Source organism: Oryctolagus cuniculus, chromosome 11, assembly GCF_051225735.1.
Source record: "Oryctolagus cuniculus isolate XC-2025 breed Fujian yellow rabbit chromosome 11, ASM5122573v1, whole genome shotgun sequence".
In the NCBI taxonomy this organism is placed as follows: Eukaryota; Metazoa; Chordata; class Mammalia; order Lagomorpha; family Leporidae; genus Oryctolagus; species Oryctolagus cuniculus.
In genome coordinates this window covers 21,642,650-21,657,100 of record NC_142877.1, presented here as the reverse complement: position 1 = coordinate 21,657,100, position 14,451 = coordinate 21,642,650, and the positions used below count along the sequence as shown (strand labels likewise).

The window sequence follows — 14,451 nt, the reverse complement described above, 5'->3', positions numbered from 1 at the left end:
TAGTGACCGTGACCGGGCGAGGCTGCCAGAGACCTTCACCTGCATCAGAAACAGAGAGAAGCACAGCACGTTACGCTGGGGGCTGGTGGACACGTCTAAAACACAGCAAAACAGGCCCTTCTCCTCCTCGTGCTGGTGGGAAAGCAACTGGTCAAGGCCGTGCAGGAGGGGCCGGCGCTGTGGCGTAGTGGGTTAAGCCGCTGCTTGCATCCCATGTGGGCGCTGGCTGGAATCCCGGCTGCTCCACTTCTAATCCCGCTCCCTGCTAATAGCCTGGGAAAGCAGTGGAAGATGACCCAGGCCCCTTCACCCACATGGGAGACCTGGAGGAAGCTCCTGGCTCCTGACTCTGGCCTGGCCCAGCCCTGGCTGTTGTGGCCATTTGGGGAATGAATCAGTAGATGGAAGACATCTCTTTCTCTCTCCCTCTCTTCTTCCCTCCCTCTCTCTTTAACTCTGTTTTTCAAATAAATAAATAAATCTGAGGGAAAAAAGCAGCCTTGCAGGAGAGCCGGCTTGACAGCCTCCATCAGCTATGAATGCATGCGATGCATCTGCCCTTGAACTTGGCCACTTCACTTCCGGGGATCCATCCTACCAAGGATGTATTCCTACGTGTGCAGGAAAAAATGTGCACCACGATGTCCACTGAGGCACTGCTTTTAACAGCAAGAAACTGGAAACGATTGTGTCAGTGTGGAGGAATAAATTCTGGTTTCTCTAATCTAGGAGTGCCAAGCACAGCGACACTGACCGAGGCCTCTGCACTCTGCTGTGAACAGCTCTCCATGGAACAGGCAATGAGTGAATAATGCAGACATTATAATTCCATCAATGATACAAAGTAGACAAAAAAATCCCTCCAGGGATATAAATTTAAATAGCAAGACGGGGCCGTCACTGTGGTGCATTGGATTAAAGCCCTGGCCTGAAGCTCTGGCATCCCATATGGGCGCCAGTTCTAGTCTGGGCTGCTCCTCTTCTGATCCAGCTCCCTGCTATGGCCTGGGATAGCAGTAGAAAATGGCTCAACTCCTTGGGCCCCTGCACCTGTGTGGGAGACCTGGAGGAAGCTCCTGGCTCCTGGCTTCAGATCGGTGTAGCTCGGGCTGTTGCAGCCATCTGGGGAGTGAACCAGTAGATGAAGACCTCTCTCTCTGTCTCTACCTCTCTCTGTAACTGTCTTTCAAATAAATAAAATAAATCTTAAAAAAATTAGCAAGGGGCCAGCACTGTGCCACCTGTGGTGCCAGCATCCCACGTCAGAGCCGGTCGCAGTCCCAGCTACTCTGCTGCTGACCCAGCTCCCTGCTGATGAGCCTGAGAAAGCACCAGATGACGACTCACGTCCTAGGGCCCCTGCTTCCCGGGTGGGAGACCCGGGTGGCATTTCAGGCTCCTGGCTTTAGCCTGGCTCAGCTTCAGACTTTGTGGCCATTTGAATAGTGAACAAGTGATGGAAGATCTCTGTCTGTCCCTTTCTGTCACTCTATCAAACAAATAAGTAAATCTTTACAAAAATTAGATTTACATACCAAAAAAAGGGAGTTAGGCATCCAGCCTGGCAGTCAAGAGACCAGTTATGCTTGCATTGCATATCCGATTGTCTGAATCTGACTCCCAGCCCCCTCCCAATTCCAGCTTCTGACCAGCGCAGATCCTGGGAGGCGGCACTTAAGTGCTCGGGCTCCTGATAACTCAGGGGAAATCTGGACTGAGTTCCCACCTCCTGGCTCTGATCCCAGGCCGGGCTCAAGCCTTGGAGGGCATCTCCCTGTCTTTGGAATAAATAAGTCAATACATATATATAAAATACATATAAATATAAATATATAAAATACATATAAAATGTATGCTTTTGTAATACAAGTATCCGGGTCTTATATAAGACGAAATGTTGACTCATGTAATTAGAATAAAAGGTAAAAGAAAGAGGGGATGACATTGTGGTATAGTGGGTAAAGCCTCTGCCTGCAGTGTCAGCATCCCACCCATATGGACACTGGTTCGTGTCCAGGCTGCTCCTCTTCCAATCCAGCTCCCTGCTAATGGCCTGGGAAAAGCAGCAGAAGATGGCCCAGTGTCTGGGCTCCTGCTACCCACATGGGAGATCTGGATGAAGCTCCTGGCTTCAGCCTGGCTCAGTGCTGGCCATTGTGGCCATCTAGGGAGTTAACCAGCAGATCAAAGATCTCTCTATGTCTCTCCCTCTCTCTGTAACTCTTTCAAATAAATCTTAAAAAAATAAAAAATAAAATAAAAATAAAAGGGAAAGAGAGGAAAAAGTAAGGGCAGGTGTTTGGCGTAGCAGGTTGTCACTGCTTGGGATACCTGCATCCCATATCAGAGTGCCTGGTTCAAGTATCAGCTACTCTGCTTCTGATCCAGCTTCTTGCTAACGTGCATCTTGGGGGGAAGGGGGCTTTCCTATCCCCTGTACACCAGGACTCCAGTTTTCTCCCAGGAACCACTCTTGGGTCCTCCCTCTTTGTTCCTGGATTTTGATAGGCTCCAGGAATAGGCACATGACTCACACTTGACCAATCAGAGCCCTTATGGAAAAAGGCTCTGTTTCACAGCAGCTGCTAACTGTGAGGTGTGAGCTTGAGGGGCCAGTCCTGCAGCACAGTGGGTTAAGTGCCATCTGCACTGCCAGCCTCCCATATGGATTCCAGTTGAGTCCTGGCTGCTCCACTTTTGATCCAGCTCCCTGCTAATTTGCCTGGGAAAGTGGTGGAAGATGGTTCAAATCCTGCACCCACATCAGAGACCCGGACGAAGCTCCTGGCTTTGGTCTGGCCCTGCCTTGGCCATTGCAGTCATTTGGGGTGTGAACCAGCAGATGGAAGATCTCTCTGTCTCTCGCTCCAATTCTGACTTACAAGTAAATAAATCTAAAAAAAAATGATATGAGCTTGAAAGTAACAGTGGCCATATTTGGGGGTAGCTTGCGTAAGAGAAAGGCTAACATAGACAAGCAGCTCTGAGCAATGGAGGCAGAGAGAAAGGCCTAGACCCTCCTGCATTCTCTAAATACCCCCAATTTTGCTGGACCTGAAAGCAGGACCTCTTTGTGCACCTGGTCCAGCTGGACTGACAGAGAGCCTCCTTCTGGACTTTCCTATAGTGACTCTCCTCTGCAGTTCAAACCAGTGTGGGGGTCGGCGCTGTGGTGTAGCAGGTAAAGCTGCCACCTGGGTGCTGGCATCCCACATGGGCGCCAGTTCGAGACCCGGCTGCTCCACTTCTGATCTAGCTCTCTGCTATGGCCTGGGAGAGCAGTAGAGGATGGCCCGAGTCTTGGGGCCCCTACACCCATGTGGGGAACCCAGAGGAAGCTCCTGGCTTCTGATCGGCACAGCTCCGGCCGTTGTGGCCATCTTGGGGAGTGAACCAGTGAATGGAAGACCTCTCTCTCTCTCTCTCTCTGCAACTGGCTTTCAAATAAGTAAATACATGAAGCCCAGCGTGGGCAGGGCCCGGCCTCACCTGACTTAGGCGGTTCTGCAGCTCCTTCACCTGCTGTTCCACCTGCTGCTTCTCGCCCTGCAGCCGCTCCACCAGCTGCAGCTTCTCCTGGCTCCAGTTCCGCTCGCTGATCTGCAGCTGCCGCGTGAGCTCCATGACGGCGCTGTAGGACTCGGCCAGGAGGTGCTGCTGCTCCTCGCGCTCCCTCTGCAGCGCTGCCTTCCAGTCGGGCCCTGGCCGCTCCCCAGCCCCCTTCCCCGCCTTCAGCTCCATCTGCGGGAAGCAGCAGACCGCAGCTGGCACAGGCGGCCCCTCCCCGGCCTCCTGCCCCTCCCGGACCCAGCAGAGGGGTAAGAGGAGAAAGGTCTCCTGGGACGCCCCCTCACCCAGGAAGCCTGCACTCATCTCCCCACTCAGAACGAACCCCTGCTCTCAGCAAGGGTTCCGGCGCTTCCTACAGGCCCAGCTCTGCACTGTGTGCTTTGCAGGCCCCAGCTCTGGATCCTCATGGAAACTCGGCAAGGAGACAGCTGCCGTCTGCTTCCTACAGAGCACCAGGAGCTCTGGTGGGCTTCCGTCCCAGAGCTGAGCAGCAGGATGGGCTCTGGTTCACAGGGAACAAGCTCCATCTAGGACCTCACCTTGTCCCCCACAAGCCCTGCTTGGGGACATCCCAGCCACCATATGAGTCACTCCAGCACGGTGGCCCTGTGGGCTCCAGCTCTCAGGCTGGCAAGAGGCAAAGGTGCCCCCGCCCCAGCTCAGCAGCCCAACCTGCAGGCTGTGGGCCACATGGTAATCCCTTGGGGCTGGTCAGGTTCCTAGCAGGAGAAGCACCTGCAGGGGTGGGGGATGGGGACAGTGGGAGCAGTGGACACTGGGATGTGCACACAGAGGGACTGCGGACAGTGGGAGCAGTGAACACTGGGATCTGCACACAGAGGGACTGCGGAAAGTGGGAGCAGTGAACACTGGGATGTGCAGAGGGACTGGGGACAGTGGGAGCAGTGGACACTGGGATGTGCACACAGAGGCACTAAGGGCAGTGGACACTGTGAGATATGCAGATAGGCAGGGCAACAAGGAAGGGGACCTGGTATCCCCGGGAAGAAGCCAGGAGCCCTTAACAACTGGGAAGAAGGTGGGATTGGGGTTGTGGGGAGCCAGGGGCAGAGGCCTGGTGAGTGGGGGTCTCATGTACCACTTAGCAGCTGGGTGACACTGGAAAAAAACTGAGTTCCCCTGTGTGTGTTTTGCGTTTCTCCAGCCTGGGAGGGTGGGACCTTCACCCAACTCCAGGATTAGAGGAGGGGCTTGGGGAGGTCACCAGGCCTGGCTGAGGTCATCAGGTGGAGCCTGTGAGTCCTGGGGGCTTTGTAGGAAGAGGGGGAAGAGGTGGTACACACACACTCCCGGTCTCCCGCCCTTGCGCTGCCTCAGGACTGAGCCACTTCCCGCACCATGGCCCAAAAGAAGTCTCTTTCCTGCAGCGCTCACCCGGTCCGAGGCGGGGTGGCACCGGCAACAGGAATCCGGCTAACACTAGGGACTGGCCCTCGCCCGTCCCACGCCTTCCTCCCCCAGCTCCAGCTCTCGGTCGCCACAGTCTCTGGGGCCCTCGCTGTGTGAGCCAGGAAGGACTTGAGCCCTCTCTGGGCCATTATGCTCTGATCTGATGGGCGGCGGCTTGGCTGAGGACAAGGGGGAGCCGTGTGTGCCACGTGGGGGCTCACCTGGGTGGCGTGGCCCTTGAGCTCTGCCCGCTCCGTCTCCCAGGTGGCCTTGGCCTTGGCAAACTGCTGCTGGAGCTCCGTGAGGCCACGGCGCTCGTCCCGGAGCAGCCAGCACAGCTCCTTCAGCGTCACCTTCATGTCGGCCAGGGTCTTGATGTACTCATTGGGCTGCACACAGGAACAAGGCCTAGGTCAGGCGCCCGGACTGGGGGACCTCACCCCAGAGCCTGGCCTCAGAAGTGCCCGCGAGATGGGGAGGAGGAGCCTTGCCTTGGCTGCGTCTCTGTCCTGGTCCACGGAACCTCCTCCCTGTGCCCAGACCCACCCCAGCTCACAGTGCACAGCCCTGGGAGCCTGGTCCTACTGCTTTCTCTGATCTATGGCTTCAGGGTCCCTGACCCCAGGCCACAAAGCCCCTCCTGGTATGACCTCAGCCTTACGTCCTTCCCTTCGATGTACATCCGAAGCCACAGCTAGCCCCAGGGGACTTTGCTATGTCCCTGCACTCCCAGTGTGACATCCCCCATTCTCTACTGGGCAAGCTCCTTCTCACCCTTCAAACCCCAAAACCAACCAGGCCCAGCATTGTCGTAGCTGGAATCTGCAGCACCAGCAGCCCATATGGGCGCCAGTTCAAGTCCCAGCTGCTCCACTTCTGATTCAGCTCCCTGCTAATGGCTTGGGAAGGCAACAGGTCCAAGTGTTTCTGCCCCTGCCACCCACGTAGGAGACCCTGATGAAGCTCCTGGCTCCTAGCTCTGGCCTGGCTCAGCCCTGGCCATCGCAGCCATCAGAGGAGTGAACCAGCAGATGGAAGATCTCTTTCTCTCTGTCTCCCATCTTTCTCTATAACTTTGACTTTCAAATAAGTAAATAGATCTTTAAAAAAAAAAAAACAAAACACACACACACCACGGACAGTCTCTGTGTGACACCACCCCCTCCCCCCTAAATGGAACACTGGTCCCTCGTGTGGCCCTCTGTACCTGCCCTGCCATTCACCCCAGCCACCCTGTGCTGGCAGTAGCCCTCTGCTGCTCCAGTGCCTAGGGCAGGGCTCGGCGGGAGAAGCCCCAGGAAGGGATCGTGACTGAAGGGCCGGGACAGGAGCAGCGGAGGACGCACCGTGTTCTGGGTCCAGCTGTCCCCCGGGCAGGCCTTGTTATCCGAATGCTGGGCGTTTATCTCCTCTTCCTCCATCAGCAGGTACAGCTCCTTCATGCTGTTCACCTAGTGTTTAAAGCCACACTCAGGGGGCTGGCGGGTAAAGCCGCTGCCTGCAACACCGGCATCCCATATGGGCACGGGTTCGTGTCTGGGCTGCTCCACTTATGATCCAGCTTCCTGCTAATGGCCTCAGAAAAGCAGCAAAAGATATCCCAAGTGCTTGGGCTCCCACCACCCATATAGGAGACCTGGATGAAGCTCCTGGCTCCTGACTTCAGCCTGGCCCAACCCTGGCCATTGTGGCCATCTAGGGAGTGAACCAACGGATGGAAGATCTGTCTCTGTAACTCTGACTTTGAAATAAATAAATAAATCTTTAACACAGACACACTCAGCAGGGCTCCAGCCTCCAGGGGAGGAGACTGTCAAGCAGCCAAGACAGAAAGGGGACTGCACAGCCAGGCAGCAGGAGGCACCCAAGCCCAGCTCTGACTCCCCAGACCTGAACTCTGGCCCTTGGGCACCATCTAGGCCAAGGACCACAGGACGGCCAGCCTCTGCTGCGCCCCTCCCCCTCCCCCGCTACATATTTTCTTCTGCAAGGACCAGAAGGCATCCATCCTGGAGTTACTCAGAGGCAACCACGTGGACGGGCTGGGCCAAGGCAGGTGCTACGGTTGGAACAGAAGGGCCACAGGCACCCTCGTGAGAGAGCAAAGGGCTGGGTGCAGACAAGGGACCCTTCCTAGGAGGAGGGGCTCACTGCTGCCAGATCTGGCCAGGAGTCCAGGGGCCGACCAGGGAGACCTGGGACCTGGCCCGGAATGGGCAGGAAGCAGAGGGAAGCCACTTTCTGAAAGTTGCGTAGTGACAGGTGCTACGGAGAAAGAGGGAGGCAGGACGGGGCTTGCACGTGCTGCGTGCGGGCGGTAAAGGAGGATCATCCAAAGGCGGCGACACGTGGGCCAAGTCTGCGGTGGGTGTTTGGTGCAGCGGTTAAGATGTCACTTGGTGACATTCGCAGCCCATGAATACCTGGGTTCAAGTCTTGGCTCCACTTCAGGCTCCAGCCTCCTGCACCCTGGGAGACACCCAGGTGATGGCTCCAGTACTTGGGTCCTTGACACACAGACGGCAGACATGGATGGAGTTCCTGGCTCCTGGCTCCTGGCTCCACCTGGCCCACCCCTGGCCATTGCAGGCATTTGGAGAGCGAACCAAGACATGGAAGATGGCTCTGCCTTTCAAATCTGAGAATAAGCCGTGGAGACTTCCTGGGAGAGGGACCAGCGGGAGCAAAGGCCCCGATGTAGGAACAGGTCTGAGGAAAGCCGGGGAGGGAGGGAGAGAGGATGGGTAGTGATGCCCCAGTGGCCAGGCCCTTGTAGGGACTCGAGGGTGTGGATTGGGAGCCAGGGGAGGGTGTGAATCGAGGAGCGACGCGCAACAGAATTTCAGCTTTACGAGTTCTGTCTCAGCAGCCGCACTGAGAGGTGGCAGACTCCAGGGCAGCACCAGAGCCCACCCTGCCCAGCGGCAGGGCGCCACCCACAGGGAGTACGAGCTGCACGCACCTCCTGTAGCCTCTGAGCACATGAGGCTCAGTGGAAGGGTGCGAGGGGGGCAGGGAGAGCAGCCAGGGCGGGACAGTAATGAGCCAGACAGGAAGTGATGGCGGTTAGACCAGGGGCAGGGGCCGGGGGGGGCTTGCATCTGCACAAGCGTGGAGGCAGAGTGGGCAGGACCCGGATTACAAGATGGGGTCTGTGAGGGAAACAGAAGGGCCGTGAGAGCCTCCGAGGTCTCGGCCTAAGCAGGAAGGAATCGCCATTAACTACGGGGTGAGCGGGTATGGGGAGGAGAACAGGTCATTCCTTGTTAAAGATGTATTTACTTATTGAACAGCAGCGGCAGACACAGAGAAAGATCTTCCATCTGCTGGTTCGCTCCCCAAAAGGCCAGGCCGATGGCAGGAACAGGAACTCCATGCTGGTCTCCAACAAGCACTTGGGCCGTCTTCCCGGGCCTTCCCAGGTGCATTAGCAGGGAGCTGGGTCAGAAGCAGAGCAGCCGGGACTCGAGCCAGCACTCTGATACCGGGTGCTGGCATCGCAAGCAGTGCCTTCACCTGGCTTTGGACGCACTATTTGAAGGCTACCAGACACGCAAGGGAGCCTCGCAGGCAAAGCCTGCAGATCTGGGCTCCTCGAGACGCCGGGGCCGAAGCACCAAACTGGAAAAGGCCACTGAAGCCACGGCCCGAGGGGCTCAGTGCAGGCAGGTAGAGGGATCTCTGAGTTAAGGCGGTGACTGACGTCAGGGAGGTGAGGAGGAACGGCCCAGGGGACGGAGGAGGAGCAGCCAGGGTGGAAGGAGAACAACAGTGTGCGCCTTGGGAGGCACGTGGGGGCGAGGAGAGGGTCTGTGCGAATCTACACCCAAGTCCACATGGGTCTGGCCCCGCAAGGCAACCACAGGCGGGACTCGATTCAACACATCCGGAGCGGGGTACCTGTTAAGCCTATGTGCTATAAATATCCACATGGCCCCTGGCAGCAAAACAGCTCCCCTCCCTGGACCTATCAGACATCTTTTGATGATGTCATAGACAGGTGCGTAACTCCTTCCCAGAGGCCTCAGCCAGGAGTGTTTGGAATTCACAGTCTTTCAGGATTTAGTAAGAGCGCACGGGACCTACGTTGAACACCGTGTAACAGCCCCGCAGGACCTGGAAGACACCCCGAACTCAAGCCGCTGTGTCTCCCCGACACCGAGGAGTGTGGATGGGCATTGCTGCTCCCCTCCCCCACCGCCCTGGCCCCAGGCCCAGGCGTACCTCGAGGAAGTCATCGCCCTCGCTGGGCAGGACCTTGCCCTGCCGCCAGCGCTTGAGGAACCACCTGAGCTTCATGAAGAGCAGCAGGAAGTTGTGCTTGAACTGCTGCGACTCCTGCACCAGCATGTTCTTCTCCTGGCTCCAGAACTTCTGCTCCAGCCGCCGCTGCAGGCTCAGACTCTGCAGCTCGAACTCCCGCCTCAGGAGCGCCCTCTGCTGGTCCTCCTTCAGCTGCCAGGCGGGAGACCAGAGCTGGAGCACGCCCAGTCCCACCCCAGCCCATTTCAGGCCTCAGACAGGGGGCCTGTTGGTGACCCCTGCTGGGGACGCCACCACTAGCAGCTCAGGTGTTGCCTGCTGCTGCTCCAGGCGGCAAAAACTCACCACCACCAGCAGCAGCAGCCGCAGCCGCAGATCAAAGGAGCAGGGATTCAAACCCAGCTCTGTTTGATAACAACACCCTGGCATCAGGTACTGCACGCCACACAGTGAGGAAGCTGCCAGGGTGAGTGATGAGGGCAGGAGGGGTGACCCATGTGGACAGTGAAGGGGACTGGGTGGAGGAAGCCAGGCCAACGTGCAGTGCCCTGGGAAGCAATGCCAGAGACCAGCAACCTGGGCAAACCACTCAGTTCTCTGGTTCTCAATTTCCCCATCTGTAAAGTGGGGACATCTCTCAGGGCAGAGCATCACGATTAAAGGACACCATGTGTGGACAGCATGTTGCACAAGTCAGGAACAGAGCAGGAGCTTCATAAATGCTGTCTATGATGGACCTCTCATCCGGACAAGCAGCCAGCCCTTTGGGTGGGAAACCGAGGCTCAGAGAGGAAACAGGACTGGCCCAGGGTCACATGGGCAGGACTCCAGCCTGGCACCGCCCAGGCACCATCACGAGTGTCAGCATATCCCAGCAGGGCCCTGGGCTCCCCGACATTCTCACCTTCTGATAACCCCGCCCTCAGTTTGGGCAGGAGAAGCGGAAACAGGGACGGGGACTGCTGGGCACCACCCACCTGCACCATCTTCTGGTTGAAGTTGTCAGCCTCCTCCTTCCGCAGCTGCCGCTCCTGGGAGAGCTGCTCCTGCAGGCCCCGCAGGCTGTCGTGGGCCTCAGCCAGCACCAGCTGCAGCTCCTTGATCTGGGAAGGAGGGGGAGGGTAAAAGTTGGGGCAGAGGATGAGCGTGGGGGCCAGCGCTGTGCTGCCACGGTTTCAGAAGCTGCTTGGGGTGCCGGCGTCCCCTATCCGAGCGCCAGTTCCAGCCCCAGCTGCTCCGCTTCCGATCCCGCCTCTGGCTAATGTGCCCGGGAGGCAGCAGAGATGGGCTCAAGTACTTGGGCCTCTGCATGCACACGAGAGACCTGGATGAACCCTGGGTTCAGCCTGGCCCAGCCCTGGCTGTTAAGCCATTTGGGGAGTGAACTGGCCAATGGAAGAGCTCTCTCAGCCCCAAGCCCTGCACAAACCTCCACCGGCATGGCAGGTGCCTGCGTAGCCAATGATACAGTAATTTGGCAACGGATGGCAAACCCATGAGCTGTGTCTTGTATACCTGTCCCGTATGAAAAATCCTAGCAGGATTTAACTTAAAAATCCCTGTCCTTTGTGGAATCCCCTGGCATTCAGAGCTCCACATGATGCTTGGCAATTGTAACTGCTCAGTGAAGGGTAGGCTGCAGGGGAGCTGGCGCTGTGGCTCAGTGGGTAAAGCCACCACCCGCAGCAATGGCATCCCCTGTGGCTGCTGGTTCAAGTCCCAGCTGCTCCACTTCTGATCCAGCTCCCTGCTAACAGCCCAGAAAAGCAGCGGAGGATGGTCCTGGTGCGTGGGCCCCTGCACCCATGTGGGAGACCTGGAAGAAGCTCCTGGCTTCTACCTGGCCCAGCCCTGGCTGTTGCAGCCATTTGGGGAGTGAATACACAGATGGAAGATATCTCTTCTCTCTGTCTTTCTTTTCTCTATAACGCTTTCAAATAAATAAATAATAAAAGCACCTTTAAAAACAATAAGAATGGCTGCAGGAAACAATAATTAAACCAGGGAGGAAATGGTGTCCTCTGCAGCTGAGCCTGTAGAGATAGGCCTATTTCCTTTTCTCATAAAATGAAAACTAAGTATTGCATTCTCCCCCACCCGCTTTTTGCCATGGCTACTAGGAAGCTCGGATTCGCTCGCTCAGAGTCTGATCCATCAGCTTTGAGGGAGCCTCTCCTCACCACTGCAGGCTGGCTTCCCAGGGGTGTGCAGAAGAGAAGGGGGCTAAGGTGGGGGGTACCGGGGTCTCTGCGGTTCAGGAGTCTCGGGGACATCTGGCCCAGCCCACAGGAGCCTTTTCCTGCTTCCCGTTCATGAGGAAGAGCCAAAGAGGCTTATGGGTAAGCTGGGTAGGGGCTCAGGCCACTCAGAGTTCCCCAAGGTGCAGAGAACTGTGGTTACTGTGGAGCCCCCGTCCAGGGCAGCCGCCCCCCGAGGCCAGGAGAGGTGCCCTCTTCCTGTCCTCCCGCAGCAGGGGCCAGGCTGCAGCTAAGGGCTCTCGGGTGCTCACTTCTGCCAAGAGCCCTGCGAGAGCCCTCCTTGCACGGGAGAAAGCGGAAGAGGAGAGGCGGCGGGACTTAGCCACGATCGCCACCAGTATACAGCAGGGCCACAGCGGGCCCGAGCGGCCTGGCTGCAGAGGCTGCTGCCTCCCTGCCCCGTTAGGCGAGCTGTTAAATTCCCGAGCCACGTCGGCACAGAAGGAGAGACCCGCTTCTTCAGCTGCTTTTCTGCAAGCTTCCCTGGGTTCGATCACAGGAACGGCCCCAACTTCCTCACTTCCCTTTTTGCCCGGCAACCAGGAGGCCTGGAACCCAGTGAAATGCCCGAAACCTGTGTCATCCCCGCTCAGGTTCTCCGCGGTTCCCTATGCTCTGGGGAGGCCTCAGCCCCCGGCTCTCTCAGGCCTGACCCACCTCGGAGGCGTACGAGTCATTGTCTTCAGCTCGGAACGGCCGGAAGCTCCGGCTGGGGTCAGCTTTGGAGTCCAGGTCACCACTGCGGAAGGCCTCTCGGATCCTGGGCTCCCATTCCGGCAGGTCCCTGTAGTCAGGCGGCTGCACGGGGAGGTGCAGGCGGGAGAGACCCAAGACAACCATCGGAGGGGCCCGAGGCCTGCCAGGGAGACAGCCCCGCCCCACCCGAGCGCTGGGACCCAGGTGGGTTCCCTTCTCAGCCCACATGCAGCCCTGTTAGGTTAGGTTAGGGTTCTCCTGCCATCAGTGAGTGCTTGCCTGGAGAGGGAAAATACTGCTTTGTGGGTGTCTGTCTCGTGCACAGACCACTGGGTCCACCCACTCTGTCCTTCCACAGGTGCAGCCCCAGCTCATTCCTACTTCAGGAAGAACCACGGGCCAGCCTGCTTGCTTAAAAGTCCCGTATCAGGTCAGCAGAGTATAGATAAAGAAATGACAGCACTGTGTAGCTGTTAAAAAGAAAACTAAATCTGGAAAGATCCCGCCCCTGCTCTCAGGACCAAGGCCGAAGCTCGCCATGCTGTCGGGGTCCAGCCTCGCCCCTCCCCTCGCTCGGTTCCTTGGACACTCCGTGCTCTGATGCAGCTGGGCTTTCCCAGGGGCTGATAGCCCCATCTGTTCAGAGCCCTCTCCCCTGGAAAGCCACCTGCTGACCCCAGGCTCTAGGTCAGGGTCCTTGTGTAGAAAACCATGTAGTGGGGCAGGCGTCACGGCGCAGTGGGCTGAGCTGCTGCCCACACCCTGTGCCACAGCGTCTGAGATGCAGGCCCACCTCTGCTTCCCACCAGTGCACCTGGGAGGCAGCAGGGGGCGACTCAGGTACTTGAGTCCCTGCTACTCTCGCGGAGACGCAGGTGGAGTGCCTGGCTCCTGGCTTCAGCCTGGCTCAGCCTTGGGTATTGCAGGGGTTGTCACAGGGAACCAGTGGTCAGAGAGACTCTTGTCTCCCACTCTATCATTCTGTCTTTCAAATAAATAAATACTTTTAAAAATGTACTTATTTCATTGAAAGGCAATTAGAGAGAGAGAGAGAGAGAGAAATACCTTCTACCCACTGGTTCTCTCCCCAAATAGCCACGTGGCCACAACAGCAAGGGTTTGGTCAAATCAAAGGCAGGACCTAGAACTCCATCAGGGTCTCCCACGTGGGTGGCAGGCACCCAAGTACTTGGGCCACCCTCTGCTGCCTTCCCAGGTGCCTTAGCAGGGAGCTGGAGTGGAAGCAGAACAGCCAGGACTTGAACCACAGCAGGGGGCAGCTTCACCTGCTGGGCCACAGTGCTGGCCCCTAAATAAATCTTACACCTTGCCATCCTCAGAGCCTCTGCTCAGTGGGGGAGCTTCACGTTCACGCACGGCATTTTGGTGTCGGGGGCCAGGGGAGCGGGAACCGTGCCTGTCTCTTTACTAAGTCCCCCAGCCCAGCACTGAGCGGGCACCCTAACAAAGCACCAGACGCCTTATGGGGGTAGTGCCGTGATGCGAGAGTAGCTATGACATCAAACCACTGGGGTGAGAGAACAGCACAGCCTGCTGAGGGAAGGTTTAGGGGGCACCAGGAGGAGGAAGTATCCCAGACCCCCGCCCCTGGACCGAGCACGTGGGCTGTGGCCACTGGTGACCGAGGAAGCAGACTTTCAACTGCATGTAATTTGTATGAATTTAAGTGGCCACAGGGGGCAGGGGCAATGGTCTTGGACTGTTAACAGAGGGGCCAGCAGGGAGTGGGAAGCAGGCGACCAAGCTTCCATCTCTTTACTTCCCACCCGTGGGAAGCTCTATTCACATATTACTTTTGCAATACCGCTGTGTTTGTGGTTGTTTTTGGACACATGCCTTTGCTTCTCACTCTTGTAAGCAGTATGCTACAGACACCAAGGCTGGAAGGTCACTACCTTGAGAAAGCCTAGTCTCTTTGCAAAAACACAGCCCCTCTCCCCCCAAAAAAATTACAGCAGTCAAAAGGCAAAGCCAGCATCTGTCGACAGCAAAGGGTTATTTGTGAAATCTTGACTCAGCAGGATGGGGCCAGGAGTGAAATAAACAGCCGTGCCCCTGCCCAACAGGAGGCCGAGGGGAGAGAGCCAGGTGCGAGGGAGCTGCACCTCATGACCGGTGACAAAGCTCAGACACAAACAGCACAGGGTCCAGGGAGGGCTGCCTGCGGGGGCAGTCAGTGACTGCGCGGGGGCACGGGGCTCCCGTTCCCACGCTGAGTGACGATGACGGGAGT

At 57.4% G+C, this 14,451-nt stretch overlaps 1 protein-coding gene across 2 annotated transcripts in view; it reads right to left on the bottom strand.

The window, feature by feature from the left end:
* MTCL2 (microtubule crosslinking factor 2) overlaps positions 1-14,451 on the bottom strand; it is a 68,821-nt gene that overhangs the window by 14,143 nt on the left and 40,227 nt on the right. Inside the window, exons 6-11 of one of the 2 annotated variants that reach the window (XM_051846111.3) lie at positions 12,159-12,299; positions 10,221-10,346; positions 9,205-9,435; positions 6,327-6,431; positions 5,202-5,369; positions 3,490-3,741 (exon numbers count right to left, since the gene is read on the bottom strand). In XM_051846111.3, coding sequence (XP_051702071.3) covers positions 3,490-3,741; positions 5,202-5,369; positions 6,327-6,431; positions 9,205-9,435; positions 10,221-10,346; positions 12,159-12,299 — 1,023 coding nt within the window. Of the gene's footprint in view, positions 1-3,489; positions 3,742-5,201; positions 5,370-6,326; positions 6,432-7,701; positions 8,419-9,204; positions 9,436-10,220; positions 10,347-12,158; positions 12,300-14,451 lie in introns of those variants that run through there. The other variant, XM_089308014.1, reaches the window with a different exon arrangement.